This window comes from Enhydra lutris, unplaced genomic scaffold, assembly GCF_002288905.1.
Source record: "Enhydra lutris kenyoni isolate GAN:26980312 unplaced genomic scaffold, ASM228890v2 scaffoldscaffold6, whole genome shotgun sequence".
NCBI lineage: Eukaryota > Metazoa > Chordata > Mammalia > Carnivora > Mustelidae > Enhydra > Enhydra lutris.
In genome coordinates this window covers 13,249,823-13,276,825 of record NW_019154090.1, presented here as the reverse complement: position 1 = coordinate 13,276,825, position 27,003 = coordinate 13,249,823, and the positions used below count along the sequence as shown (strand labels likewise).

At 47.7% G+C, this 27,003-nt stretch overlaps 1 protein-coding gene across 8 annotated transcripts in view; it reads right to left on the bottom strand.

Annotated features, from left to right (window-relative positions):
- Nucleotides 1–26,591, bottom strand: part of LOC111141930 (zinc finger MYND-type containing 8) — a 123,968-nt gene extending 97,377 nt beyond the window's left edge. For 5 of the 8 annotated variants that reach the window (XM_022494797.1, XM_022494801.1, XM_022494805.1 and 2 more), the window contains exons 1-2: nt 26,393–26,406; nt 17,498–17,568 (exon numbers count right to left, since the gene is read on the bottom strand). In XM_022494797.1, coding sequence (XP_022350505.1) covers nt 17,498–17,568; nt 26,393–26,406 — 85 coding nt within the window. Of the gene's footprint in view, nt 1–17,497; nt 17,569–18,896; nt 18,901–19,524; nt 19,599–26,392 lie in introns of those variants that run through there. The other 3 variants (XM_022494796.1, XM_022494800.1, XM_022494798.1) reach the window with 2 other exon arrangements.
- Nucleotides 26,592–27,003: the final 412 nt, after the last annotated feature.

Here is a 27,003-nt window from a genome sequence, read left to right as displayed (position 1 = left end):
TTTCTAAAAGGGTTATTAGAATTCAAGGAGACAGCACATGTCCCACGAACAGCATCTCACGTTATTGTGAGAGCTCAAACCGGTTTCCCCAACTCTTTCCATGCCTTCCCCACTGATTTGCACCAAACTAGCTCTTCCCTGACTGTTTCTGAAAAGGTTCACTGAAGGGCGTCTCCGTGGCTCAGTTCACTGAGCGGCTGCCTTTGGCAAGTCATGATCCCGGGGTCCTGGGATCGAGCCCCATGGCAGGGAGTCGGCTTCTCCCTCTCTCTCTGCCCTTCCCCCAGCTGGTGCACACACTCTCTTCTCTCTCAAATAAATATATAAATAAAACCTTCTTAAAAAGGGGCGCCTGTGTGGCTCAGTGGGTTGAAGCCTCTGCCTTCCGCTCAGGTCATGATCCCAGGGTCCTGGGATCAAGCCCCACATAGCGCTCTCTGCTCGGCGGGGAGCCTGCTTCCTCCTCTCTCTCTGCCTCCCTCTGTGCCTACTTGTGATCTCTGAGTGTCAAATAAATAAATAAAATCCTTTTTAAAAAAAAAATCTTTAAAAAAAAAAAAAAAAAAACAGTTCACCGAAGAGAGACAAACTTTCACAGCAAGTCCTCTGGCTGGCACAGATTCAACCAAGCCAGGCTCAAAATCCCTGCCAGGCTCAGAATCTCCTCCCTGATAAAAACCCAACGTCCAGGTGGCCCTCAGTACCCCTTCCCACCCTTCCCCACAGAACTTCTTCCCTCTGATTCCTCCTCCTCAAATGAGGCTCTCAAAGGCCGGAAGAGGGCTGGCTTCAGATCGCTAGCAGGCTAGCTGTCCGCAGAAGGTATTATGGGGCCCAGCCTTGCAGGGTTCACACCTACATGGTCCCAGGCACAGAGCAAGTGCCCTGCAAAGGGGTGTTCCTTCCCTGCCCATCTTCTGCCCATTCGCAGTCAGTCCCACCTGCACTGCTGCCTCCTTGATCTGAGCACCAAAGGGCCAGGAAATTGGTTCGCCTGCCCTCAACAGCAGCCTTCTTCAAACCTGAATAAGATGGGCAGCCGCTGCTTTAAAAGCCACATGAGTAAAAGACTTACTGCACACACCTGACAGTTATCCAGACCTACAGGCCCTCACGCAGCTGCTCACCTGCTCTTCTCCATCCACTGAACCCTAACCACAGTGGCCTCTCACAAGACAAACTCCTGTGCACTTGCTGATGCTTCCATCTAGAATGTTCTATGTTCAACCTTCCCATACCTGGCAACTTCAGCTTTTGGCTCAAACCTCACTCTGCAGTCTTCAGCCCTCTTACCATCTTGGAGAGAGAGAGGGAGGGAGTGAGAGAGAGAGAGAGAGAGAGAGAGAGAGAGAGAGAGTGTGTGTGTGTGTGTGTGTGTGTGTTCTTGCTGTCTTCACAACAGTGATCTCTCACTGAAAATTATCGAAAATTATTTTCTTCTTTTCCTGATTCACTTATTTTTCTGTGTCTCCTCCATAAGTTGAGCTCGATCTCGGTTTTCTGTCTTCAGGCTTTGGGGCCTGGCTCGGAGGTGTCCCCAAGGTCACACATCTGACCAGGTAAATGAGCAACAGGAGAGGGTTAGCAAAGGTCTGAGGTGTGCCAGCAGCTGTGACTCACAGGAAACTCCCGTTCTCTGTCCCCAGTCTAAGAATTTTCTAAGAATTTCTCCCAGCAATCCAAGAAGGCAGGAGCGGTATGAAGTCAACGGGGAAGAGGACATCAGAGAGGACCCGGCCATTTCAGGGTCCAAAACATAGAAACCAGAGCCCCGAAGAGTGAATTCCCATCTCAACAGGTACTCTACATTCTGTTTCTTGCCTAAAGAGCCCATTTCCCCCAAAAGGAGGGGATTAAGGATTTATATCCCGGGCGGGATGGGGCTGCCCAGCTACACACAATTACTGAGAGACCATAGGGGGGACTCACGAGGTTTTTCACAAGCCCCCTATTTCCCAGCTCCGCATTCTTCCTGCGGAGAGCTATTGTCTCTGAGTCATCTAGAGTTAAAGAGGGGGAATGACTTTCTCCAGGGAAAACATGCTCCCCGCTGGGAGACCCCCCACTGTGATGACCATTTAACCAAATTTTTTTAGTCCCGATTCTTTGCCCTTTTTCGCAGCAGATCCTTTGAAAGCCCGAGGATCTCTTTTCAACTCCTCCCTTAATCCTGGCCCAGATGTAGATTCTGTCCCTGGCAAGGGGATGCGAGGACCCAGAGGGGGCGTGAGCACCTCTCCAAGTGTGGGCAGGGCAGGTTCACCTTCCCTCCATCCCGCTCTCGGGTTTGAGCTGAGAGAACCTACATCTGTCCCCACACCACCAAGCTTGACTGGAGTCTAGATTTTAAACACACGTATTTGTTCAATTCCCAGCAATGAGTGTGTCTGGTCCCAACTCCAAGACCCAGCAACCTGGTTTCAGCCTGCTGTGTCCAGCTAGGTTGGTTCCTGGAGGTGGTTGAAGAGATGTAGGACCAAACCACGTCAGTCTCATTAGGAAGGGGGCCCTAGTGACAGCTGATATGATGATCCGGGGACCTAAATGCAACACAGTCAGTCTACAGCCACCACCCAGGCTGCTGGTAGCCCAATGAGGGACTGCTGGCTGAATTCAGTCCGCTCACAGCTGGGTGACACATTTAAAATTTCAGTCATCGACATTTTAAAATTGGGGGACACGGCATCTAGAATAAATCCAGATTACTAACTTCTCTTAAAAACAAAAAACGGGGTGCGCCTGGGTGGCTCAGTGGGTTAAAGCCTCTGCCTTCGGCTCGGGTCATGATCCCAGGGTTCTGGGATCGAGCCCCGCATCGGGCTCTCTGCTTAGCGGGGGGCCTGCTTCTTCCTCTCTCTGCCTGCCTCTCTGCCTACTCTGTCAAATAAATAAAATCTTTAAAAAAAAAAAAAAAAAAAAAGGAACAGAAGACCTGGCCACACAGGGTCCCCGTCTCCACACAAAACATCCTCCCGGGCTGCCCACCCCCTTAGGACGGAACACAATATTCCCCATTTGCCAAGGCCTCCATTATTCTTTAACTGTCAAGATAATTAAATCTCACCTTGAAAATCTCTTAAAGGCAGAGTAAAGCAGAGAAGAACAAGGCAAATGCAGGGAGAAGAAATAAGGGATGCTTTGCTAGGACAGCCAAGTTCCAGACAGTTCCACCCCATCGTGGTACCGCAGGGGAGCAGAACTCGCCACCCCAAAATACAGCTCTTTGGCACACGGATTAATTCAGATGCGTTACTTTAAAGAACCTGCAAACAGAGCAGCAGCTCTGAAAACACCAAGTAAAAATCACCCTTTTGCAAGAGATGTTTTAACATGCATCAGAAAAATCTCCATTTCTAAGAGTATCTTCCCAGCAGTACCAGGAAAAGGGGAACGACTAAATCGCTCGAAACTCTTATCAATAGAGAAGACAACAACTTAAATCTGCATAACAACCTGACCCTGTTCCCAGTGCATCTCCTGGGGACCTCCCCTAACGGACTCCCCACCCCCAGAGCACCTTCTGTCCTTAGCTAAAGACTGTGTCTGTTTCAGGTAATGGCTTCAGCCATATCGGGGAGCTACCGTCTTTCTGCATCTGTCATGTGAACACGCATTAACAAACTTGTGTTTGTTTTCATCCTGTTAATCTGTCTTACATCAATTATTAGAACAGCCAATGAATCTAGAGGAAGAGAGAACTTTTTCGCCCCTATAAGTTAGTTTATATTTTTATAAGGGGGTAGAAAGGATAATTGAAAATACATCAAACTGTTAACAACGGTTACTTTGCTTGAGAAGATTTTTAGCTTTTTCTTTGTGTATACTTTGCCTAGTTACAAATGAGATGAGGAAAGTTTGGAAAGACTGTTTCTCTCTCTCTCTCTCTCTCTCTCTCTGCTGCTTCTCTGCTAGGCCCCATTTACTCCTGTTCTACATTTCACCTTACATCTGAGTCAACCAAAGAAATGATGTCCCCGTCTCAAGGGGGAAGCAAGAGAGTGAATCATTCTCAGAGTTTCGTCCTAGGCCCCCAAAACACCTGAAAATATCTAAGAAGAACCGAATCCCGAGCTGGAGGACATTAGTTTCGAACAAACCACCGGCATCAACACCCCTGCCTTGGGTGGTTTAAGGAGTAACATCTACTGTTCACCCGGATGGGACCCTACCCTGGATTCCTGAAGGAACATCTACCCCGACCCCTGTCCAGTGTAAACCCCTAACCCCAAGCAGCAGGGAGACCCACCTCTCCTTTTCGGAGTCTCCCAGATACCCTGTCTGCTCTACTCTTTCTTTCTCTCACACTATTCAGTAAACTCGGCTCTCTTCCTCCTGGCTGTATTTGATTCCTATCCTGCCAGAGGCCAAGGATCTTCTTGGTGTGTCTTGTGGGACCCTCTCTGGGTCCTTAGAATGGCCTATGTCTCAAAGAGATGCACTGCCTTTCTCGTTTGAAACGGAAATCCAATGATCCATTTTCTTCCCTTTATGAGTTGATATTTCTTGGAAGATTTTTTTTTTTTACCCAAAAAACACTTACTGAGCAGCTACTATAAATCAATAGCGCCGTGGTGTTCCCAGACAGACGGACCTGGTACAGACCTAGTGCCAAGCAAAGAGACACACAGGTAAATGAATTCAACAACTGAGGATTTATTTTGGGAGGCTGGGGAGATGGCGCCCCAGCACACCCTGCGCTATTTGCCTCCAGCTAGCATGTCGAGATGCCAAAGAGCCTGACAAAAAGTCGGTTCAACGGGGCCTGGACAAGAAATGCCAACTTGAGAACACAGGGAGATAGCCATGCTCTCTCTTGGCAGAAGTTCTGGAAAAAACAAGAGGCCCAAGAGAGTCTGATCGAGCAAAACTTCATCTCTGATGTCATAATTATTTATTCAGCGTACTCTATGCTGCACCAATCCCTGACTAGGTTATTTTCCCCCGCAGCACCCGGCACAGCACCCAGCACAGCACCCACCCAACGTATTAAAGTTCCAAAGCAGTGCTGTCCAACAGTGCTTCCTACAAGGACAGCAACGTTCTACACCCACACCCGCCCAATGCGGCTGCCTCAGCTCCACAAGGCGACTGGACAACTGAAATGTGGCTGGTACTACTCTAATTTTTTTTTATTTTTATTAATGTAAATGTAAACAGCCACACAGAGCAGACAGCATAGCAGCAAGCAGCTCTGTATTAAGCAGACAAGAGAGTCAGCTAGACAAGCAAGCAGACAGGACCTCCTGAATCCTCCAACCTTCCCCCCTTGAGGGATTTGCCAGGTGTCTTCAAGGCATCATGATCTGATGCCCAGACACAGGTTGATGGACTCGCGTTTGGTTTCTTCCTCAGCCTAGACTGAAAATTCTCAAGCCTTTAGTATGTGTCAGAATGCCTGATCAGAGCTGATTACTGTACCTTCTTGGGCAATTTAAGGGACTTTCCAGGGTGATTTTGATTTGGAAGCCAAAGGACTCCATGGAAGGAGGTGTAAATGATGGCTTAGAAGGGGAGGGGGGAAGGGCGTGGGTCCCCAAGCATGTGGAGAAGGTGAGGGCAAGGCAGTCACCTAGGAGAGCAAACTAGAAGGACCTGCAAAGGTGTGCCTCAGCAAGGAGCGGGGGAGAACCTGACCTATCCCAGGGTCCACACTTGGCATGGAAGGCTGTGGAGGGCCATGGGCATGGCAGGTCTGCAGGGATGCTGACCCAAGCCTAGAAAGGACAGGGAGTAGGGCCTTGAATCTCTCTCTGCTCAAGACTGTCGTCTTTAGGAGTCCTTGGAAATTTCGATCAGGAGAGCAGGACAATCGGAATTGTGTTTTAGAAAGGGCCCTACCAGAGTGGTATTACTACTTCAGGAAGGAAAGAAATCAGAGGGAAGGGGGCCATTTCAAAGAGTGCTATGTCCCTGAGGGGAAAGAAAGACAAGCCACCAATCGTTTCAGAGAGAGCAGACATCTGAGCTTGGGTAATTATTTCCAGGCACGGATTATGCTGGAAACAAAGCCACCCTCTCTAGCTGAAAGGCTGTTTTTACTTCGTTCTCCAGGATAAAAGTTCTATGCATCTGACAGACAAAGTCAAGCCATTCACTCATTCGTCAAAATAAATATTTATTGCACACCAACCAGAACGGGCACGGTGGTAATAAAAGACCCACCAGCCATAACGGAATCAAGAAAAACAAAAGGCAGGACCCACCCTCATTTGGAGCCTTAGACTCAGGGGGGCTGGGTGATTAGGAGAGAAGAGAGGGGAGATCTCCCAGGTAGGAGCAAAGACTCTATGGTTAGAGATGCCACTCTCTCTGAAATCTCAAAGATCGTTATGGCCCAAGTAAGAGAGAAAAGGGGAACACAGAGAAAGCTGAAAGGGAGGGCAGAGGCCAACACGTGGGGCTTTTATGATTTTGATCTTCAGCCTCAAACTAAGGAGAGAGCACTTAAGGGCTTCAAATAGGAGACGCTCCTTTCAGAAGGACTGGGAGGTAGACGGCCCAGAGACCTAAGGACCAATTAAGAAACCATTGCCGTACAAGAGGGATTACCTACAGAATGATATTTAGGACCTAACACTGTAGGAAAATGACATAAAAAAGGCAAAAGGGCAGAAGAATTAAGAGTTAAGTCCCTTATCTCTGACCTAGAGAACTTATCTCTACCTTATCCATCACCGCAGAACAGGTGTTTTGTTGAGGGTGGGAGGGATGGGCAGGAGGAGAGCAGGTTGGCATGTGAAATCAGTTTGGGACACATCAAGTTCGAGACACCCATGAGCGACAGACAGGTAGGGAGGTCAGGTAGACGGCTGGCCCTCTCTGCCTCATGACTCAGGAAAAACATCTAGGCTGGAAATAAAAAATGTGTGAGTCACAAAGCTATGAATGTGGGCGAGATCACTCCGGGAGAGAACATGCTGGGAGAGAGGAGGCCAGGGCCAAGCTTTCTACAACACCAACATCTAACGGCTGACGAGCAGAGAGGGGGCCAGGGAAAGGGGAGGAAACCCAGGACTGAGGTGGCAAAAGAAGAGCCAAGGAAGAGATGGTTTCCAGGAGAAGGATGAAGGGCAACGTCCAACGCCATCTGTCAGATCGAGGTGGAGAAGTATGGAAAGCTCCACCGGAAAAAGCAACAAGCATTGAGTCTCCAAGAACCTCCGGCCACAGGAAGCTCACAGAGAATGCTCAGTAAGACGCGCACATGGAGGGACCACGCAGAAGGCACAACGGAGCTAGCAGGACCAACGGGGAGGTGAGGAACCCAAGAGACAGGAATACAGACACTTCTCGTAAGAAATCTGGCTTTAAAGAGGCCAGACACAGGGAGAGTGGCGAGTAGAATCATGCAGCGTCAACAAGAGGGTAGATGGGAGACACTTCCGTGTGCTCCAAAGTCTAAACTTTCATCAAAACGTTCAACAGACGTGCCCTAGGACCCCCAGAACCCCACTCCTACCTACATTTATAACCAAGAGAAACGAAAACATCGATCCCCACAGAAACGCGTACAAAATTTTCACATCCACATTTACTCAGAGTTGCCAAAAAGTGGGAACAAGTCGAATTTCTATGAACGGATGGATGAGTGGAAACACAAAACATGATATACCCACAACAGCTTTCTTCAGCCATAAAACGAATGATGTCCTGAGGCGCGTGGGTGGCTCAGTGGGTTAAAGCCTCTGCCTTCAGCTCAGGTCATGATCTCAGGGTCCTGGGATCCAGCCCCGCATCAGGCCTCTCTGCTCAGTGGGGAGCCTGCTTCCTCCTCTCTGTCTCTGCCTGCCTCTCTGCCTACTTGTCCGTCAAATAAATAAATAAAATCTTAAAAAAAAAAAAAATGAAGTCCTGACATATGCTACAATGTGAATAAGTCTCAAAAGCATTATGTCTAAGAAGTCAGACACAAAAGGTCACAGACTCTGTGACTTCGTTTATATGAAACAACCAAAATAAGCAAATTCACAGGGACAGAAGGCAGACCCATGGTTGTCAGGGGCTGGGGTAAAAGGACAATGGAATGGGGATGGGGCTTCTTACTGGGATGAGGAAAATGTTAAAAATCGATCGTGGTGACGGATGCACAACTCTGAACATATTAAAAACCACTGAAGTGTGTACTTTAAAATGGAGATGTGTACAATATGTGAATTGTATCTCAATAAAGCTTTTGGTTTTGGTTTGTTGTTTTTTCTTAAAGTCTGTGAAATTCTGGGTTTCTAGGTTCCCAGGAAAGCTGGAGATGGGTAGGACCTTGGGGTAGGGGTCAGTAGGGCCCTATGATATTGCCCTCCACCCCCACTAGGAGACGTGGACTCTCCAAATTTGCTCCCCTCAAGTCAACGGTAAAGGACCCACCATCAAGGGAAGAAACCTATTTGAAAGCTTCAGGCAAAAAAAGGGGCCAGGATCTCTCAAAGACCTTAGACCTGGTACCTTAATGCTACAAGCATTTAAAGCAAGAGAAGACATGGTTCTTTTTAAACTAACGTTGAAAACGGTCCATTTTAGATCACAGTCTTCTAGAATAACAGAAGTCACATAAACATAATAGCATGGGTCAGGCTTCAGAAATGCCCTCCCCCCAAGAAAAAAATGGGGCAAACACAAAGTTCTCCACAAGTGAACCACAAAACAAAATCGCACGCACAGGGCGACAGGATCCCACGAACAGATGCACAGCCTATGACACTCTGGCCGAGAGAGGGTAGATTTCTCATTTGGATAAAGCCGTTCTCCAACATCTGCAGAGTTCCGGGACATGTTAAACCTTCTTAGGAGAGGAACAGTCTGGTAATCTAACTCACAAATAAATGCTTTCCGTTGCACAGTACATGGATGGCACTTCTTGGGCTACATAAGAGCCAAAATATAGTTAAAAATACTGATGCTCATTTTTTAAAAGAAAATTCTCAGTACTGCTGCATCACACTGTGATTTAAGAATGTTTACGGTTATATTTTCTTAAAGAGTTTCCTTAGGGGGGAAAAAGATGACAGAAGGTCTCTATCTCATAGCCATCCTCATAAACAATCCCTTTGTGAAAGTCTTCATTTACATACAACAGTGAGAACAAGGATACTGACTAATTAAGGTCTGGGGCTGGTTAGCAAATTGCTATAATTGTATTTTCTCTAGCATCCTGTCTCAGAAAACATATCCCTAACCCAGGCAATTCTCAGCAAGAATGACACTGTTCAAGATTTTAATATCTCGGGCTTCCGCTGCATCTGTGCACGGTTTCCAAGTGGCTCATTCCCTTGTGCGGGTGACATTACACAGACATTTTTTAAAATGGTTTCAGCTTTGGCAGCCTGGCATCCACACACCACAGTCATTACCGCGAAATGCACACAGAGCAGGATCAAGAGGCAAGCAGCCCAAACAGGGGAGCCTTTGTATGGAGACGTGAACTCCCAGAGACCATCATTTTTCAGACTTCAAGTCCCTGGCCTTGGAGGGGCTTGCTCTGAGTCATGCCTCATGTGGCCAAAAATCCTGCAAGGAACTTTACTGTGAGCAGTCTTCTGCAGAGAATGCAAACGGACAAGCCACTTCTGACCCGGAGATGTGTGCTGTTGGGTTTTCGCGTGCTCTTTGAGAAACTGACCTGCATCAACCACATCTCCAAGTCAAGTGTTCTAATGCGGGGGGGGGGGGGGGCCGGAGTGGGGGTAGATCCGGGCAACACTGGCGGAGCCAGTCCTGCTGGTGAGCAATCGGATGGACGCACACTCCCGCACTGGAGAAGGGACAGGCCCAGCACCCCGAGGCGCCAAGTCAGCTCATCTCACTCATCTATCTTGCAGACATCTGACTTAGCACCCTTGGGATAGAGCACTTGGCTATATGTACAGAGGTCGAAACTCAAAAGACAAAACCTGACCCCAGTTCTCCACTTTGCCACTCGATTAATCCCGCTGAGCCTCCGTTTCCTTGGCTATAAATTGGAAATAACGAGACATCTACATCCCAGTGTTACTGCAAAAGTCCAATGAAGTGGGGCACCTGGGTGGCTCCGTGGGTTAAAGCCTCTGCCTTCAGCTCAGGTCATGATCTCAGGGTCCTGGGATCGAGCCCCGCATCAGGAATCTCTGCTCAGCGGGGAGCCTGCTTCTGCCTGCCTCTCTGACTACTTGTGATATCTCTCTGTCAAACAAATAAATAAAATCTTTGATTAAAAAAAAAAATCCAATGAAGTAATAGAATAGCATAAAATACCTGGCACCCAGTAAGTACTCAGAAGACACCAGCTTGGCCAACACACCTGACATCTAGACGGTCCTTCCAGTTTGTGCCTGAGCCTCTACCCTGACACAAATGTCAACTTGACATCTTAAAGGCTCAAAAACTTTGTCTCCAAAGAACTAAAAGGCTCCAGTAAGTGCCCAGGCTGGGGTAACGGCAATGACTGGTTTGGGGGGTTACTCAAGTTAATAAATGGGTACGTGTCATGGGTGTACAAGCTGAAACTTAGAGAACCCTGAAGGGTCACAGGGACGAGATATGGGAATAGGATTATAGAATCATGAGTTCGTTATTGGAGTTTCTGCACGTCCCAAGCAGAGGACAGCTCGGGGCCCGCTCTCCACCTGCAAGTAGAGAATGACGGTGCCAGTTTCCCAAGATGCCGGAGTGGCCACGTCACCTCCTCAAGAGCCGTCTCCTCCCTGGCAGGGGCAGTTGGTGGGACCAGGTGTCCAGACACCAGCCCTTCCCTGGCCAAAGGCCAGATGCACGAGACCAGGTGAGCGACTCTCCCAGGGGACTTTGTCCTGTTGACTGTGAGGAGGCCATACACTGGCTCTGCTCCCCAGAGCAGCCCTGGACCTCCGGCCTTCCCACCAAGCCTGTGAGCCAAGGGACCACCTTCCATCCATCCTTTTCCTGCTCCCATTAACCAGAACTGGCTTCCCTGGCTCATAACCCAATAATCCTGACTGGATGGTGTCGGGAACAGCAGGCTAGAGAAGTCAGTACAAGTTCGCTGGGTCCAGGTCATCCCACCGTGGACTTAAGAGATAATCAGGACTGACGACAGAGATAAGTCAGCCTTTACAACCATCCCACTTTGACCTTGCCGACCTCAGCTCTCTGCCACCTGAGCCACCCAGCACGGCTCCAGGCCTCTGTGAGTGAAATCCACGCGCCTGACCTAAGGCTCTAGACACAAATGCACCCCCCACCAGGCCACCCACCCCTGCAAGACAGGAGCTCAGCTCCACGAAAAGAATGCCATCCAAGGCGGTCCCTGGGGGAAGAGAAAGGTTTTCCTCAAAACCAGGGGACCCCTTCCATTCCCCCTCATGGTTTCCCTACCACAACAAGGGCCCTGGGAAAATCAGTCCCAGCCGGCTGCAGACAAACTTTCTTCAAATGTCAGAGAGGCCAACAGGACAAGAAGCCTATCCGAGCCAGCCTTCTGGGAAGCCTACAACTCATCACAGTCTGAGCATGGCTCCCCTATTCTCCACGCCCCCTTCCTAGAGGTTCTAAATGGGAAAAACAGTAGAAGGTGGTAAGTAAGGCTTCCACCTGACAGGCCCATCCATACACGTTCATCGTTCCTCCTCCTTGGATTCTAATCTCGGCTAACGCTTCTGAGCGCGCACACTATGGCCCGGTTCTGAACCCTCCGTGTATGTGAGCCAATTCAGTCCTCACCACAATGCTCTAGTTTTTCCAAGCCCGCGGATAAAAGGAAACTGAACCATAAAGAATAACCCAGGCAATGGGGTGCCTGGGTGGCTCAGTGGGTTAAGCCTCTGCCTTCAGCTTAGGTCATGATCTCAGGGTCCTGGGATCGAGCCCCATGACGGGCTCTTTGCTCGGCAGGAAGCCTGCTTCCTCTCTCTCTCCTGCCTGCCTCTCTGCCTACTTGTGAGCTCTATCTGTCAAATAAATAAATAAAATCTTTAAAAAAAAAAAAAAAAAAGAATAACCCAGACAAGGGGCAGCCAGACTGGGAGCCCAAGGAGTCCGGCTCCAGAAAAGGTTGTTTTTCCTTTTTTTTTTGTAAATCTCTATACTGGAACACATGGGTGGTTCAGTCCGGTAAGTGTCTGCCTTCTAGGGTTCTGGGATCAAGTCCTCCTCACCGGGCTTCTTGCTCAGCAGCACAAGTCTGCCTCTCCCTCTGCCTGCTGCTCCCCCTGCTTGTGCGCTTTCTGAGAAATAAAATAATGCAAAAAATAATAATAATAAAATAAGATCAATAAATAAACCTCTGTGCCACCCTGCTTCTCAAATAGAAGGGAGTGGTTGAGCACCGCAGGCTAGAGCCTGGAGAGAGAGGGAGGCTACATTCCAGCAGAGGAGACTATCAATAAACAAATAGGAAGTACAAGGTCACAGAGAGGTCTATGAAGAAAATCTGGAGTGAGTTTGAGGAGCCTTCTGGAATGCCATAAATGTTCAATTCTCTCGATCTGTGGGTTGTGGTCCCACAAGTGTATACGTGTGTTTAAGTTTATCAAGCTGTACACTGATGATTAAGAGTTAAAATGTACCAGAAAGCAGTAAACACATGGCAGATGGTAAGAGACAGCATTCTCAGCCTAGGAGTGAGAGGTTACAGACAAGGGAGAGGAGAATGCGGCAATGATCCACATGTCATGGATCAGAACTGGAGACAAGTGTACGAACTCATGTTCAGTTTAATGGAGATAGAGAAATCGTTAGAGTCATGTGTATACACACAGGTCAGTATACACACAGACGTTACCCTGCTCTGTTGGCCAAGAGGACCAAGAAACAGAGACATCTCCGTAGCAACAAGCACACTGAGGAACCAGAGCTTGGTTTCCAATGCTACGCTCCAGTAAAAGGAACCAGGGTGCCCAAGGGAAATTGGCTAAATCCAGGGCCGAGGCAGAAAATATACAAGATGAGCCTAGTGCATCTTTTAGCGGCTAAAAGTGAGAAAGCGTCCAATCCGTCAAGTTAGTCAACCGACCCATCAACCCCATTGATAACAAAGGGACACACACAGGAGCTAATGAAAGGGCTCCTCCTGGCCTAAGCTGGACTATCTTTTCAAAGATTTTATTTTTAAATGATCTCTACACACAGCGTGGGGCTCAGACTCCCAATCCTGAGATCAAGAGTCACACGTTTCACTGACTAAGCCAGCCAGGCACACCCTTAGAGCTAGAACATCTCGAGCAACAAAATAAGTAAGAAGCCGTACGGACTACAACCCAAGGTTTGAAATAACAGTGTCATGCTGCTACAAATGACTAAGTAACGAATAACTGGGCAAAAGGGACAAATCTGTCAAAGGGAAGACTTTCAAATAATTTGGGTACAAGCTCTGGCCTAAGGAGGTACTGTGTAACCCCCACTCGGTAGGAGTGGGTGGGCGTCATGACCTCCTTATGAGAATCTGGCACAGGAGGCTGGTGACCTGACCCGGCCATCCAGGTGGTCAAGATCGATAGCACCAGCAAGAAAGCACACCCGGGGTTCGCCTGGGTGGCTCAGTAGGTTAAGTCTCTGCCTTCAGCTCAGGCCATGATCTCAGGGTCATGGGATCAAGTCCCGAGTTGGACTCCCCACCTTCCCCTCCCTGCCCCGATGAGTGGAGAGTCTGCTTCAAGATTCTCTCTCTCTCCCTCTGTCCCTCCCATCCCCCCCTTGCTCTCTCTCTAAAAATAAATGCATAAATCCTTTTTTCTTAATGTATCCTTGATATGAAGTGATGTGATGAAAATGCTACTTTACTCGGTGCTCTTCCTCCAAAAAACCCGTAATCCCAGTCCCCTGGAGTCCAGTCATGAGGAAGACATCAGATAAACCCCAACTGAGCGACATCCCACAAAATACCGGAGCAGTACTCCTCAAAACTATCGAAGTCACCAGAAACAAGGGAAGTCTGAGAAACTGACAGCCAAGAGGAGACAGGGACCCCTAACTATATGTAACCTGGTTTACTGGGTGGGACTTCAGAACAGAAAAGCCGACCTCAGTAGAAAACCCAAGGGAATCTGAACGTCCAGACTGTAGTTGATAAGGACATACCAACAGAGACTCATCAACTGTGCCAAAGGCGCCATGCTAGTTGCGATGTTTATAACGGGGAAAAGCTATCACCGTGCGTAGTTGTGCGGGGAGCGGGAGAGGTGACATGGGAACACTCTGCACCATCTTCCCAACTTATTCAGAAACCTAAAACTGCTCTAAAATTATAAGTTACTTTTAAAAATGTAACAGAAGGGACGCCTGGGTGGCTCAGTTGGTTAAGCAGCTGCCTTCGGCTCAGGTCATGATCCCAGCGTCCTGGGATCGAGTCCCACATCGGGCTCCTTGCTCTGCAGGGAGCCTGCTTCTCCCTCTGCCTCTGCCTGCCATTCTGTCTGCCTGTGCTCACTCTCTCTCCCTCTCTCTCTCTGACAAATAAATAAATAAAATCTTTAAAAAAAAAAAAAAAAAATGTAACAGAAAATGACGAAATGGCTCCTCCGGACTGGGTGGCCAACAGAGGCCTCTAGAAGAGGGGGTCTTAATGATGAATCTGAGAGATAAGAAAGAGAGGCAGCAGGGCCCAGAGCAGCATGTTCCCGGCAAAGAACACAGGACACAGAGGGCCCCCGAGAGGGACCAGAGGGGAAGGAGGTGGGCAGCTGAAGTGCACTCGGGGAGAGAACCTGGTAGACTCCCAACAGAAGGTCAGAGGGTGAATGAAGGTAAATGGGTTGACCCAGGGAGGGAGGCCACAGTGACCTCCAACTTGAGCCGAAGGGCACTGGAAGGTCAGTGGAAGGAGTTCGCAAGCTACGCCCCATCTGATCCATCTTCTAAGCGTACCCTAGCTGCTGTAGGGAGAACACCAGAGTGGGACAATCAAACAAGGGCACCTAGGGGATCATCCCTTCAGGTGCCACAGTCACTGGGAGATACAAGCTGGTGAAGACCCAGGAGCATCCAGGGGACTCTGAAAGATGAGAGGGCGGCTCTCGCACCCGAGCAAAGCAGGCCTCCCACCCTGATGGATGATCCCTGAGTCTGACCCTTTTGGAAAAGTCCCCACAGGGATGCCTGATGGCTCAGCAGGTTAAGCATCTGCCTTTGGCTCAGGTCATGACCCCAGGGTCCTGGGACTGAGTCCCACATTGGGCTCCTTGCTCAGCGGGGAATCTGGGCGCCTTGCTCAGCGGGGAATCTGCTTCTCCCTCTGGTTGATGCTCCCTGCCCCCGCCCAACCCTTGTGCACACGTGCGCTCGCTCGCGCTCTCTCTCCCCCTCCCTCCCTGGTAAATAAATAAAAAAATAAAAAAAAAAAGTCTTTTTTTTTTTTTTTTTTTTTTTTTTTTTAAAGAGAGAGAAAAGAAGAGGGAAAGTCTCCACATCGACCAACGGGGCATTCCAAGCACCGAGTGCCCAGGAAGGAAGCCCCGCCTTGGCGGTAGCAAGTCTCTCGGTTGGATCCCATCCCATATTTACTATCGGGTTGCTAGGCAGAGCCTCATCGTCCTCACCTGCAAAGTGGGAACAACACCTCCCACCTCCTAAGGGGACTAAAATAGTTCAAGAAAAGGCTCCTGATACAAACACAGCCTTCGTAAATACGGTCAGTGAGCACTACCTCTACAAGAGAAGCCCAAAGTGGAAGGATCTTAGAATCTGACCCAACACCCCATTTTAAAGATAAGAACATGAAGGGACAGAGAAAGTGTGCAAGTGAGGAGCCCAGGGAGGACAGATCCCCATGTCCCACTCTCTGGTCTCTCTGTCCCAAATTCCATTCTGACCACAAGGGGAATGGGACATGCTCGCTCATCAGAAACCGTCTCAAGACCCCTCTTCGGGAAGGTTCTTTCCTTGCTCAAAACCTCCCCATAGCTCTCCTGATCATTACAGGTGCTGCTGGCCCAGCAGGGGTGGGGGGAGGAGCTGTGATGAAGAGGCAGCAGCTCTCTGACTAGGCCCACCAGCCACAAGGCCTCAGTCTGCTTCTCCATTGCTCAGGCACACCCTCCCCCACTCCCCAGGCACAGACCACCCACCCCCGCAGCCTGACCTTCTCACCTAGGGCACCCCCACACCCCCCCAAACATGCCACCCCCCCATCTGTGAGGCCAGGCCCCAACAACAGCCAGCTCCCACTTCACAGCCCTCATTATCCTCATCTTTGCGCCAAATGAAAAGGGCTATCTTATAAAAAGCCTCCAAAAGCTTTGTTGTTTTAGATGCCTCTAGGGAGCCACTTCTTACAATGCTCTCTGGCTGGATTCTAGAAAGATCTAGAATCTTTCTGGCAAAGTCTAATAACCCTCCCCCCAGCCCTCCCTACCTCCCCCATATCCCTCAGCTCGGAGCAGACACTCAGTGACTTGTCGAAGGAATATCCTCACCTTTGTACAACCATGAAGCTTGGAAATGAGCATTTTCATCAACCAAAGATGGGGAAAATGCTCCAGTAACTCATTCCTAAAAACACCCTGAAGACAAAAACTGAATAACTACTTCCTTCTGGGAAGCCTCCTACAACCTCACACAGACCAGATGAAAAGTACTGATCCCACAATTAGAAGAGTTTGAGGAGGGGCGCCTGGGTGGCTCTGTGGGTTAAAGCCTATGCCTTCTGCTCAGGTCATGATCTCAGGGTCCTGGGATCGAGCCCTGCATCAGGCTCTCTGCTCAGCAGGGAGCCTGCTTCCTCCTCTCTCTCTGACTGCCTCTCTGCCTGCTTGTGCTCTCTGTCAAATAAATAAAAATCTTAAAAAAAAAAAAAATGATGATGATGATGATGATTTTGAGGAGTCTAGAATTCCAAATTAAAACAAACATCCGGGCGCCTGGGGGGCTCTCTGCTCAGCAGGGAGCCTGCTTCCCTCTCTCTCTCTGCCTGCCTCTCTGCCTACTTGTGATCTGTCTGTCAAATAAATGAATAAAATCTAAAATAAATAAATAAATAAAAATAAAATAAAATAAAACAAACATCCGTTTTTGCTCTAATTTGCTAACTTTTGTCCTAAAGGCAAACACTGGCCCCAGCATTCCAGAAAGTCCTACATTTCCTCTTTATCTCTAACCAAGACCACCGTTTTCCAAGGAAGTGAGCCAACTTTGTTTCACTTCCGTGATTCCAAAGAGGCCTGTTATTAAAATCAGAAACCCAGCAGCAGCTGGAAACTCTGGTTGCTTCTAGAACATTCTCTATTTAAATGGTGAATTCCTGAGAGTCACCCTGCAGAGAGGCAGCGAGCTACCCTCCACCTTGGTCATGATACACATGTATAAAATTTACTGAGGGGACAATCCCCCTACCCACTCTCAACAGGCAGAGACCTACACAGACACACAGGGAAAGGAAATCAAAAGGAGAGGGATTTCTCCACAAATTAGGCCCATCCATCAAAGGTTCCTCTCAAAATCGGAGGAGTGTTACAGCCACGGAGCTGAAGCCACACTTCACTGCACGACGACAACCAGAAAAAGAAATTCCAATTTCCTCCTCTGCTCAGGAATAAGATAATACAAGATTTTTACTCACCTTTGGAGCGAGTAGAGATATCCATGCCCTCTACCACCTCCTGTTCAGTTTTTATTTCCTCTTCGGCCAAGCTGAAACAGAGCAAATTATGTTCACGTTTAGGTAGACTGAGAACTTGCCCCATGGGGGCCGCTGTTACGTTCTATCAACAAACCCACATTGAAGACAACCCCCCATCCTTATGCAGGGCTGGGGGTGGGGGACCTCCACACTGGATTTTCAACAATGTGCTAAGACTCCTAAAGGAGTTCTTCAAACCACTAGGTTGTTCTTTTTTTAAGTCAAATTACTATTCCAGTTGTCATGCTGTTGGGGGATGCAAAGAAATCACATTTTTAGACACACAATTACAATCTGCCCCCGTGGGCCAATGAGAACCCAGCCGGCAAGTAAACAAGTTACTCCTTGTTAACACCAGGTTCAGGTTGGAGGTGGTTCGCAGGGTACCCCGAGTTCTGATCGCTGAATTCTGCAAGGCAGAGAGCACTTCCCAGACCTCCCGGCTAATTCTTACAATCTCCCAATGAGGCAGAACAGGAAAAACATATATATACAGGTTAAACTGCAAAGTGGGAGAATATGCCCAGGTTAGAAGCAAAAGGCCTGGTCTCAGAACATTCAAACCACTTATCCTAGGAATTAGGCTTGGGGTGTCTATACCCCCATCTCCTGGATGTTTCCTCTCTGTTGCACGCATGGCTTAGAGAAAGCATTCAGCACTCTTGAGCTGTGACTAATTATCCCCCACCACAAAAGTGGAATGAGGAAGGATTATTTAAAAGACAGGCTGAGAGATGGGGGTTGGGGGGGATGGGTAGCTAGGAAGCAGGCCCCTAGGCTGGGAAGGTCCACCAGAATCTTCTCTCACTCTCTCAGTTGGAACTCCCCTTGAATAAGAGTACAGACCACTTCACGTGTCTTCCCCCACCCCCCCACACACACCTTCCAGGCAAGCCAGTAGAGTTCTGCTTATTTACAGGTGCAAAATGTTTGAGGTGCTGGAACCTTCCAAGCCTTCAGGCTGACATGGAAGTGGTAAGAATGTGAGCAAAGTACTCTTAGCGGCAACTCCATCCGCCTGTGATTCACCATGAAGAAAATGGGTGCATCACCAATTGATACGGCCGGAATTTTCCATCTGGAAGACTCAAAGCCAGGACTGGAGGGAGGGCTGAGCGAGAGAGGAAGGATTAGAATGTCCCTTCTGTGGTCCGTGGTCTGAGACTGTGACAAGACAAAAGATTGAGTCCAAAAAGGCCTGGAACCTCGGGGTCAGATGGAGATGGCTTTAGGAGAGAGCCATGTCTGAAAGGGCAAGAGGACTCGTGATGGCAACCAGACAGAAAAGGGAAGAAATTACAGCTCAGAATAAAATTAGAAGAACTTCCACACCTCAAACTTAACTAGTCCCAGCAGAGAGAAGAAAGGTAGTTTGAAATTGGAATATTAACACATTAAGCGCTCTGATACGGAACCCTATTAACAATTTCATTTACACTGTGTCCGTGGAGAAAGGTGTGACACCAATCGCCAAAGAAACAACCGGCATTTTGTCACAAATGGTTTCCATCGGAAGCAGACTCTTAAATTTAAACACTTCGCTAACATGCAATATTACAAGGTGATTTGTGGAAGGTGATTTTAGCACAAATACTTTTACTCCAACTTCAGAGACACTCTCAACTCAGAAACACACACTGCCAGCAACACACACACGGCCCAGATGAGTACTTGCTGATGGTTTCTTGCCTGGGGTGACTGGAAATACATTTTCATAAAAAAAATATACACATCTATCAAGCAGCCCTCAGCGACAGGGAGATGGTCAACTCGAAAAGAATAGCAACCTTGATCTTTCTAGCCACTAGAATTCTGCTTCCCTCTCTGAAATGAAGTATGTGAAATCCTGGAGTTCCTGCAACCGATCCCTTATTCTGAAGGATGGAGAAAAATGCTCATCTGGGATCCCACCCAAAGGTACAGTGATAAAACAATTAGGCAGAACAGAGCCCTTAAAACCCAACTGCAGGACTTCTGCAGTGATGAAAACATTCAAAGGTGTATTGATCATGGAGGACTGCATTCCTGAGAACAATTATTTGGCTTGTAGGAGCCCAGGAGGAGAGGGAGTCCTTCAGGCAGGGATGCTGCTGAGAAACCAGACAAATGCAAACTAGTTAGGTGGTGGCTATTTGCTGCTGCAGAAAAGGGGGGAGAAAAGTGAAGCGGTTTTATCTTTCCAAGTATTACAAGTGGGGCCCATAATCACCTAACTTTAGCAATAGCACCACCAGCTTCAGCCAAGGATTTTGAGCACAATTTCAGAAAACCATCTTTTCTCGCAAATCAGCAAGCCATCCTTTCAAAGGGAACCCATGCACACACATGCACACACACACACAATAACTTGCACTTGACTAAAGGAAATTGCAGTGTCTCTGCGTTAAAAGGGAAAAAAACTTCACTTACAAGAGCAAAGACCAGAATGCAAAATGAGTCATACTGAACAGCCACATCTAAAGGGACTTCCTTTTTTCTACACCACTGATCTCAGTTTTTTTTTTTTGGTGGTTGTTTTTTGTTTTTTGGTTTTTTTTGGTTGAATATTAAGGACTGATATGTTATTAAGGAAAAAAAATTATGACTATTACATCAAAAGTGGTAGTGAGAAAAGATCTGTACCTGTCTGAATGGCCCACAGATCATGGTCAATTTAGGTTAAAAACTGTTCAGTCATTTGGAGGGAAGAAAAAAAAAAAGTCAAATAACAATAATTGTTAAAAAGGAAAGGCAGCTGCACGTGGAGAAAAGACTTTGAACTCCTGTCATTAACACATTAAAGTCTTAGAAAATACACAGCATCTTTCCTATCTGCTAGCTTCCAGCAACCACAATTATTTAAATCAAAAACAATGGAACAACAAGCCCTTGTTTCAAACTGACGTTACTTTTTTTTTTTTTTTAAGGTCCACTGGGGAGCTGGGGGCCCACTAAAGAAAAGGGTAAAATTAGCTGAAAACCGAACAACAGCCTTTCACCCCAATAGGAAAATACACCATCAACTAGTTGTGTACACTGTCTGTTCCCACTGCCACCCCTCTCGCACTCACATTTGCCCTAAGTCACTTGCCTCTGGATTTCATAAACTGATACGTTTCAGGCAATTAAAGAAGAAATAACAGCGTCTGCAAAATACAACCAAGACTTGCCCGTCCGGTCCCAGAAAGAATAAAAGATGTGTCCCCCAGTGCCTGAGCAAGAAAACCCAGGCTTGCTTCTTAACCTGCACGCATTGAAAAAGAGCAATTAAAAGTTGCAGCAGAAGTCCATCACCTCCAAGATGTTTTAAGCCCTCTGATTATTAATTCTGAGGGCTCAGGGCTGGTCCGTAAGTCCCAGGAATGCCATCCCCTCAACACTTTCCAGAAGAGAGAGAGAAAGAAAGAAAAAACCATCTAGTTTTGACAGGAGAGAAAAAAGAAAAAAAAAAAAAAAAGCCTGGATACACAATGCCCAGACATTTCCTTTCCCCAAGTGCCCCTACTATTTGACTTTTAACCAAGGATATCTAACCCAGCTAGAATATATAACCAGCATGCACAAGACTCTAGTTCTACAGAGGAAGCTCTCATCGCACGGCAATTCCAAGAATCATGCATCATTCGCAAGGACTTTTCCTGTAGCTTTTTACTTTCATTCAAAATACCAAACTGGTCCAGGCTGCAAGAAATATTTAATCCCCAAGACACAACATCTTCCTCTGCTAGATCACAAAAGAGGGAACATCAAAATAAGAAAACCATGCTTCCCTAAATCTGCAATTAATTTTTTTTTTTAAATTGGGGGGGGGGGGGAAGGGAATGGTTAGCAGAGCAGCTTTATGTAACACTCACCTAAAACAGGCAGAGTCATCGGGAGCTAAGCTATTTATGCAGGATTCTTAAAATGGCGTCTGGCAACACTGCCTCATTCCTGTATTGAAGCTAAAATGGTAGCAGGTTGTTCAATAGCTGCGGCTCTCTTGTGGAAGCAGCCCTGCCAGTTTCAAAGCCACCTTCCTAAATATCAGAACTAGGAAAAACTCAACCAAAGGACACCAACAACCCAACGTTTAGAAGCTTAAAAAAAAAAAAAGAAAAAAAATCTGCAGTGTGACAGGGGGAGTTTGTGAAGTCACAGGTTCCTGAGGAAAACCCTTTCCTTTTAGATCCTGAGCCTTCCACACGAGGCTCTGAAGATGGGGGCCCCCTTGCCCTCAAATTGGGTGGGTGGAGGTTAGGAATTCTGCAGCCCTGTGGCTTAAAAGGCAGGCAGACAGGTGTCTCCACAAATGCAAAAATGTTAAAGGGAGCAAGCTGGGGAGGGGGAGGAATCCCATTCCCCCTTCTTGATACATCAGAAACCAGCTCTGCATCCCTACCAACAAGGAGCTAGGTGAAAGGAAAGTGTGGCAAGGACAGCAGCCATCTGAAAAACCAAACTAGAGGGCTGCACCCCTGTTCTGAGGCCATGGGAAAAGAAAAAGGCTGTTTATAAGCCTGAAAACGGCCACCAAACACCCAGCCGGTCCTAAGACAGTTAACCTCAAGGAAAGACAATCTGCGTCTGCAGAGGAGAAGAAAACAGTCAAACACTGGCTTAGCCAATGCACGGGATACTCACAAATCAGACTTTTGTCCACCCCCAACAGAGCCCTGAAAATTAACAATGGGTTTTGCAAAACCCGCTTTCAGAGGCCGAACTAGCAGCCTTGCAGTGGGTAATGTAATTTACTGGTACAGGTCTGAGAATTGGCCTCACCACTCCGACGCTGAGTGGGGAGTTTCAAGGTGACTGCTTTTTAGCTCCAGGGGAGAAAGGAGGGCATGGTGCCCAAGGCTGTGCCGGGGCAAGGACGGGAGGTTGGCTCCTCGCCGGCCGGTAGGTAGGTAATCTTGATGAGGGACAGGCTGACAGCAAAGCCAGCCGCACTGCTGACATGGCTCCCGCCTGCTTGTTTATCTGTAAGGAGAGTGGGGAGTGGGGGGAAGGGCAGCAGAGCCTTAGCAACCTGGAGTCAAGGGTGAATCCTCACTTGTTTTGCATTTAACATCAAGGAGAAAGGACTTCTAAACAGACTCCCTTCCTAAGTCTCTGCTGTGGGGTGGCCAGGCCCCTTTTGCATGTACCTTCTTTCCAGGGTCAACCGGAGGCAAAGCCAGATCTGGGGCCTCTCGGCTGACAAATGTTTGTTGCCTCTGCCACAGGAGAGAGAATGAGAAAGAAGGCAGAAGAAACAAAGAGATCACACATTGGAAGTGGTGGACTTTTTAAAAAACCTACCTTTGCCTCCAGGGTTTCTGGGTTACTGTCATCCCGGCTTTTTAAAACGTGACTCATTTTCCCCCCTTCTCCTATTTAAGACCTGAAGAAGTTTTTCCCTCACGGTTCTCCCAGGGAAAGAAAAGGGGGAATGTTTTGTTTAAGAGAAAAGGGGTTACAGGACAGAAAAAAAGAAAAGAAAAGAAAGAAAGAGAAAAAGCCATTGTTTTCATCCTTAATTTATAATCCAAGAGGCCCCATTGTTTCTTTCTTTCTGACTCAAATCTTTGAGCTGTTAATTATAAAAGTAACTGGACGCAGCTCCAACAGGCAAACTATGTTCAAGCGCAGCAATTAGAAAAACTCTGTAGAAAGTTTACTGAGTGATTATATATAATTAATTCCTAGTTACAGACAGAACACTGACCATTTTCTGGAGCTAATAAAAGCAGTTACTCCCCCTCCCCCACGTGAATGCCACTTAATTTCCCAAAGCAGAAAAGTGAATCCATCCTGGAGGGTCTTGAAGGAAAAAAAGAAAGAGAGAGAGAAGAATCAAAAGCTCCAGTGTTGTCTGTCTGTTCCTTGCAGCTGTGATGCATCCTCTTTAGGGACTGAGGAGGCAGAAGGAAAACGGGAAACAGCCCAAGTTCCGTGCCTCCCTCTGAAATTTATAACTGGGGCAGAAGATCACTCTACCTTGATGTAAAAAAGAAAAAGGGGGTGGTGGGGGGTGGGCAGTGGGCGGTGGGGCGGGAATGCCCTGGGACTGGAATGTAGGAAACTCTTCAGCTTGGCAGAGAGGCTTCTCCTAAAAGGAACAAAGATGGTAGAAACTTCCAGAAGGCCCCTTCTCAGTCTGGCCACTCCAATTGTCAATCTGTAACCTTTCCTCCAAGTCTATTGGTTCAAAGGCTGGAGAGAGGAGCCCCATTAGGCTGCTCTGTAAGCCAGCACTGCTGTCCCTACCTAGTCCTGCTGCAATGAAAACATTCCCCCCCCCACCTTAGTGAAACTAGGAAATAAGCTACTTTGGAAGCAATTAACTTTTTACAGACTCATGCTTGGTGGTGGCCACAGTACCAGAGGAAAGCGGCCAGCTTGGTCCAGGGCTGGGAACTTGCTGGGACTGCACATATGAAAACAGACCTTGGCTTTGCAAACCTGTGGGAGCCATTTTAATGCAAGCTTTTAAAGGACAAATGCCTTGCCCTTAGGTTTCCTTCCAGCCCAACAAACACACCATTATGCAAACGTTGAAGGCACCAAACCAGGAGTCTTGTGATTAGATACTGCTTCTAGGGAGGCCACAAGAACCTCAATATGTAATTTCCATTTACAGCCAGGAGATAAGAACAAAGAAAATAGCTAAGTGTCTGGACTGACTTGTGTGGGGTAGTAGCACTGTTCAGTTTTAAGTACACAACATCATTAACTGCCTGCACTTCTTAACTCGAAAAGCTGGCCTCACACTGACTTTTCTTAACTCAGAACTGGTACATTTCTCGTTATTAAATGAGCCTTTTTCCTACTGATGCTAAAAGGTGGGTGCCTGGACACGAACTTAAAGGTAAACAGGTTACTGACTCCATAAAGTTGGCATAACACAACAACTGAATATATCTCCAGCATTTACAGTCATGCTAGATTGGTCTCCAGGCTGGAAATTTATGTAGTGAACTTCTGGGCAAATTCCGAAGCTAACGCTAAACAAGCATCTACTTTTTTTTCCCCACTCGTAAGTTCTAACTACAGCATTAAGAGATCAGGGGAAGTGTAAAAAGTGAGAAATAAATCATAAGTAAAGGCAAGCGTGCATACAGATGTGTGGGTCAGGCTTGGGAAAAGGCCAAATCTGTTGTGCAAGGAGTCCCAAAGCAAACCAAGTTTGGTGGTGGGTGGGATTTTACACTACAAGTACCCTAAAAGGAGTGCTGACATCCCTGCCCCCACACACCACCACCACTACCAGGTTCTGCCCTCACCCATGTTTCAGGCTCTGACACTAAGACCAAGCACTGTCGTTACATTTCACAAGCAGATCACCTACCCAGAGTTCTAGCTAACATCCACACAATCCCAATTAAAGGTCTCCAGTCAAGTCACAATGAACTGAACATTTCTCCCCTGTCTGAGGGTAAACAGGAAGTGTGATCTTCAATCCTAGCAGCAGGTTATCAGGAAAAACAGTGGATTCAAACAGTCACCTAAAATCAAGACACTATTAAAAAGCCCTTATTTGGTTCCTGCTAATGAGAGCCCCACCACCACCACCACCAATTGCTGTAGCCAAGACCCTCTGTTACAAACAGACCCCAAATGTCCGTCAAACTCTTTATACATGGTCACAGAGGAAATGGATTGCTTTACTTACCCAACAAATGTTCAAGCAACCGTCTCATTTTTCCACAGTTAAGAAGAGAGAACAGGCTGGCAGATTTGGGACTTGATCAAAAAGGAAATTTTTTTTAAAGTTACATGGGATTATTAAACACACACACACACAACACCACAACCCAACAACTGAATATGGAATGCTGTCATGAGCCACAGATAGGATTTCATTTCCTCTGCGCTCCATCACCCAGGAGGACAGAGGAGGATACAATGTAAAAGAGGGAAAAGAAAATGAAAACAAGGAGAAAAGATGCATTAGTTCATTGAAAATCATGCAAGAGTAGAAAGCTGAGGAATTCAAAAAGAGTCCTCACAGATTTGTTGCAGGATGTTGTCCAACCTCCCTCCCCCTCTACACACAGCCCCCCTCCATCCCCATCCCTACTCCAAAAACTTCCTCCAAAGCCTAGAAAACACTTTCAGAAACATTTGCTGGCTGTAGGCTGGCTTGCAGAAGAACACTCTGTATCAACAGAAGTCAGGAAAAAAGGCTGAACAATGTAGTTTCAAGTGCAGCAGCCCTACAGGGAGAGAACAGACCATGAAGACACACCATCACCCACCTAGGCCCCAGGAGCCAGGATCTCTCCTTAGCACTGCTCTGCTGAGGGCTTGGTTCTTTTTAAAACACACGTCCTCTCTTGTCAGAACTTACTCCAGCCTTCCCAGAACCTCTTTGGAGAGGTAAACTTGCCTGCTTTGCTGTCTGCCATGAGCTCTCCTTGGAGAGGAGCCTGCTTGCTTACCTTCCATTTTCTTCCCCCAGCAGGCATGTGACACAGGAGAAGACAATAGTGCAGGGGGGGGGGGGGGGGGAACAGGGGAGAGAGAGAGAGAGAGAGAGAAAGAGACAGAGAAAAAAAGAGAGAAAGAGAGAGAAGAGGAAGGGAAAAAAAAAAAAAAGCTTCTTTTTTGGCATTCCAGGATCTAGCTTCAAACTATTCCAGAAACACCATGTCCTGGTGAAGAAAAGGTGTGCCAGGCCTTTGCTAGTTTGCAAAATCAAGCTATGGCTAATGGCTACTTAGCCATGTGACCCAAGAAAGCAAAAAAATTCTCTCTAAACAGTTCCAAGTTAACCTAAGTGCTGTGGGGGTGAGTGTGGCACGGCCAGCCACAGAGAAATCACACTGCTCGCCCACAATTCGGATGTCTCAGAGGGAGGGGGAGAAAAGATGGTTAAAAAGTCGAGCTTACCTCTGTGGATGCATTGTTAACACTGTGTAATGTCAATACTTATAAAACATGGAGGACAGGCTCCTAGTTCTCACAGAAAAAGGGTTTGGCACTTCGGCTTGATGATCTGGCCGCCTAATAAAAGCTCATCCCCGATTGGCTGCCCCGGCAAATCGGAGTGTAAGGCCGCCCGGGATTGGCTGAAACACTTCCTGAGCGATTATCTTTGTGAGGCTCTGGTGAGCAAGAGCCATCCTGTGCATAGAAAAAGACAGGCTAAGCTAGGCCTTTTGCTGCAAGAAAAACTTGGGAAAGGGGCCCCCAGACGCACTTCTCCCACACCCTGGCTCGATTTCCCGGCACGGGCAAACCAGTGCAGCCAGCCTGACCTGCTCCAGCAAAGCCTGAGGCCCGGATGCCACTGGGAAGGGAGTTTTTGGGGTGAGCTGAAAGGGCTCACCCTCACCTGCCCCCACAGAAGCGGCTCTTGGCTGGGAGGAAGCCTGGCCCTTTTCTAGAACAATCCAGTAGAGTGGTTCTCCCCCGGAAGGGGAGGGAGAGGGGGGGAGGGCAGAGGGAAGCGGAGGAGTGGGGAGCCCCAGGAAAACAGCCAGCGGGGATTAAGAAAAAGG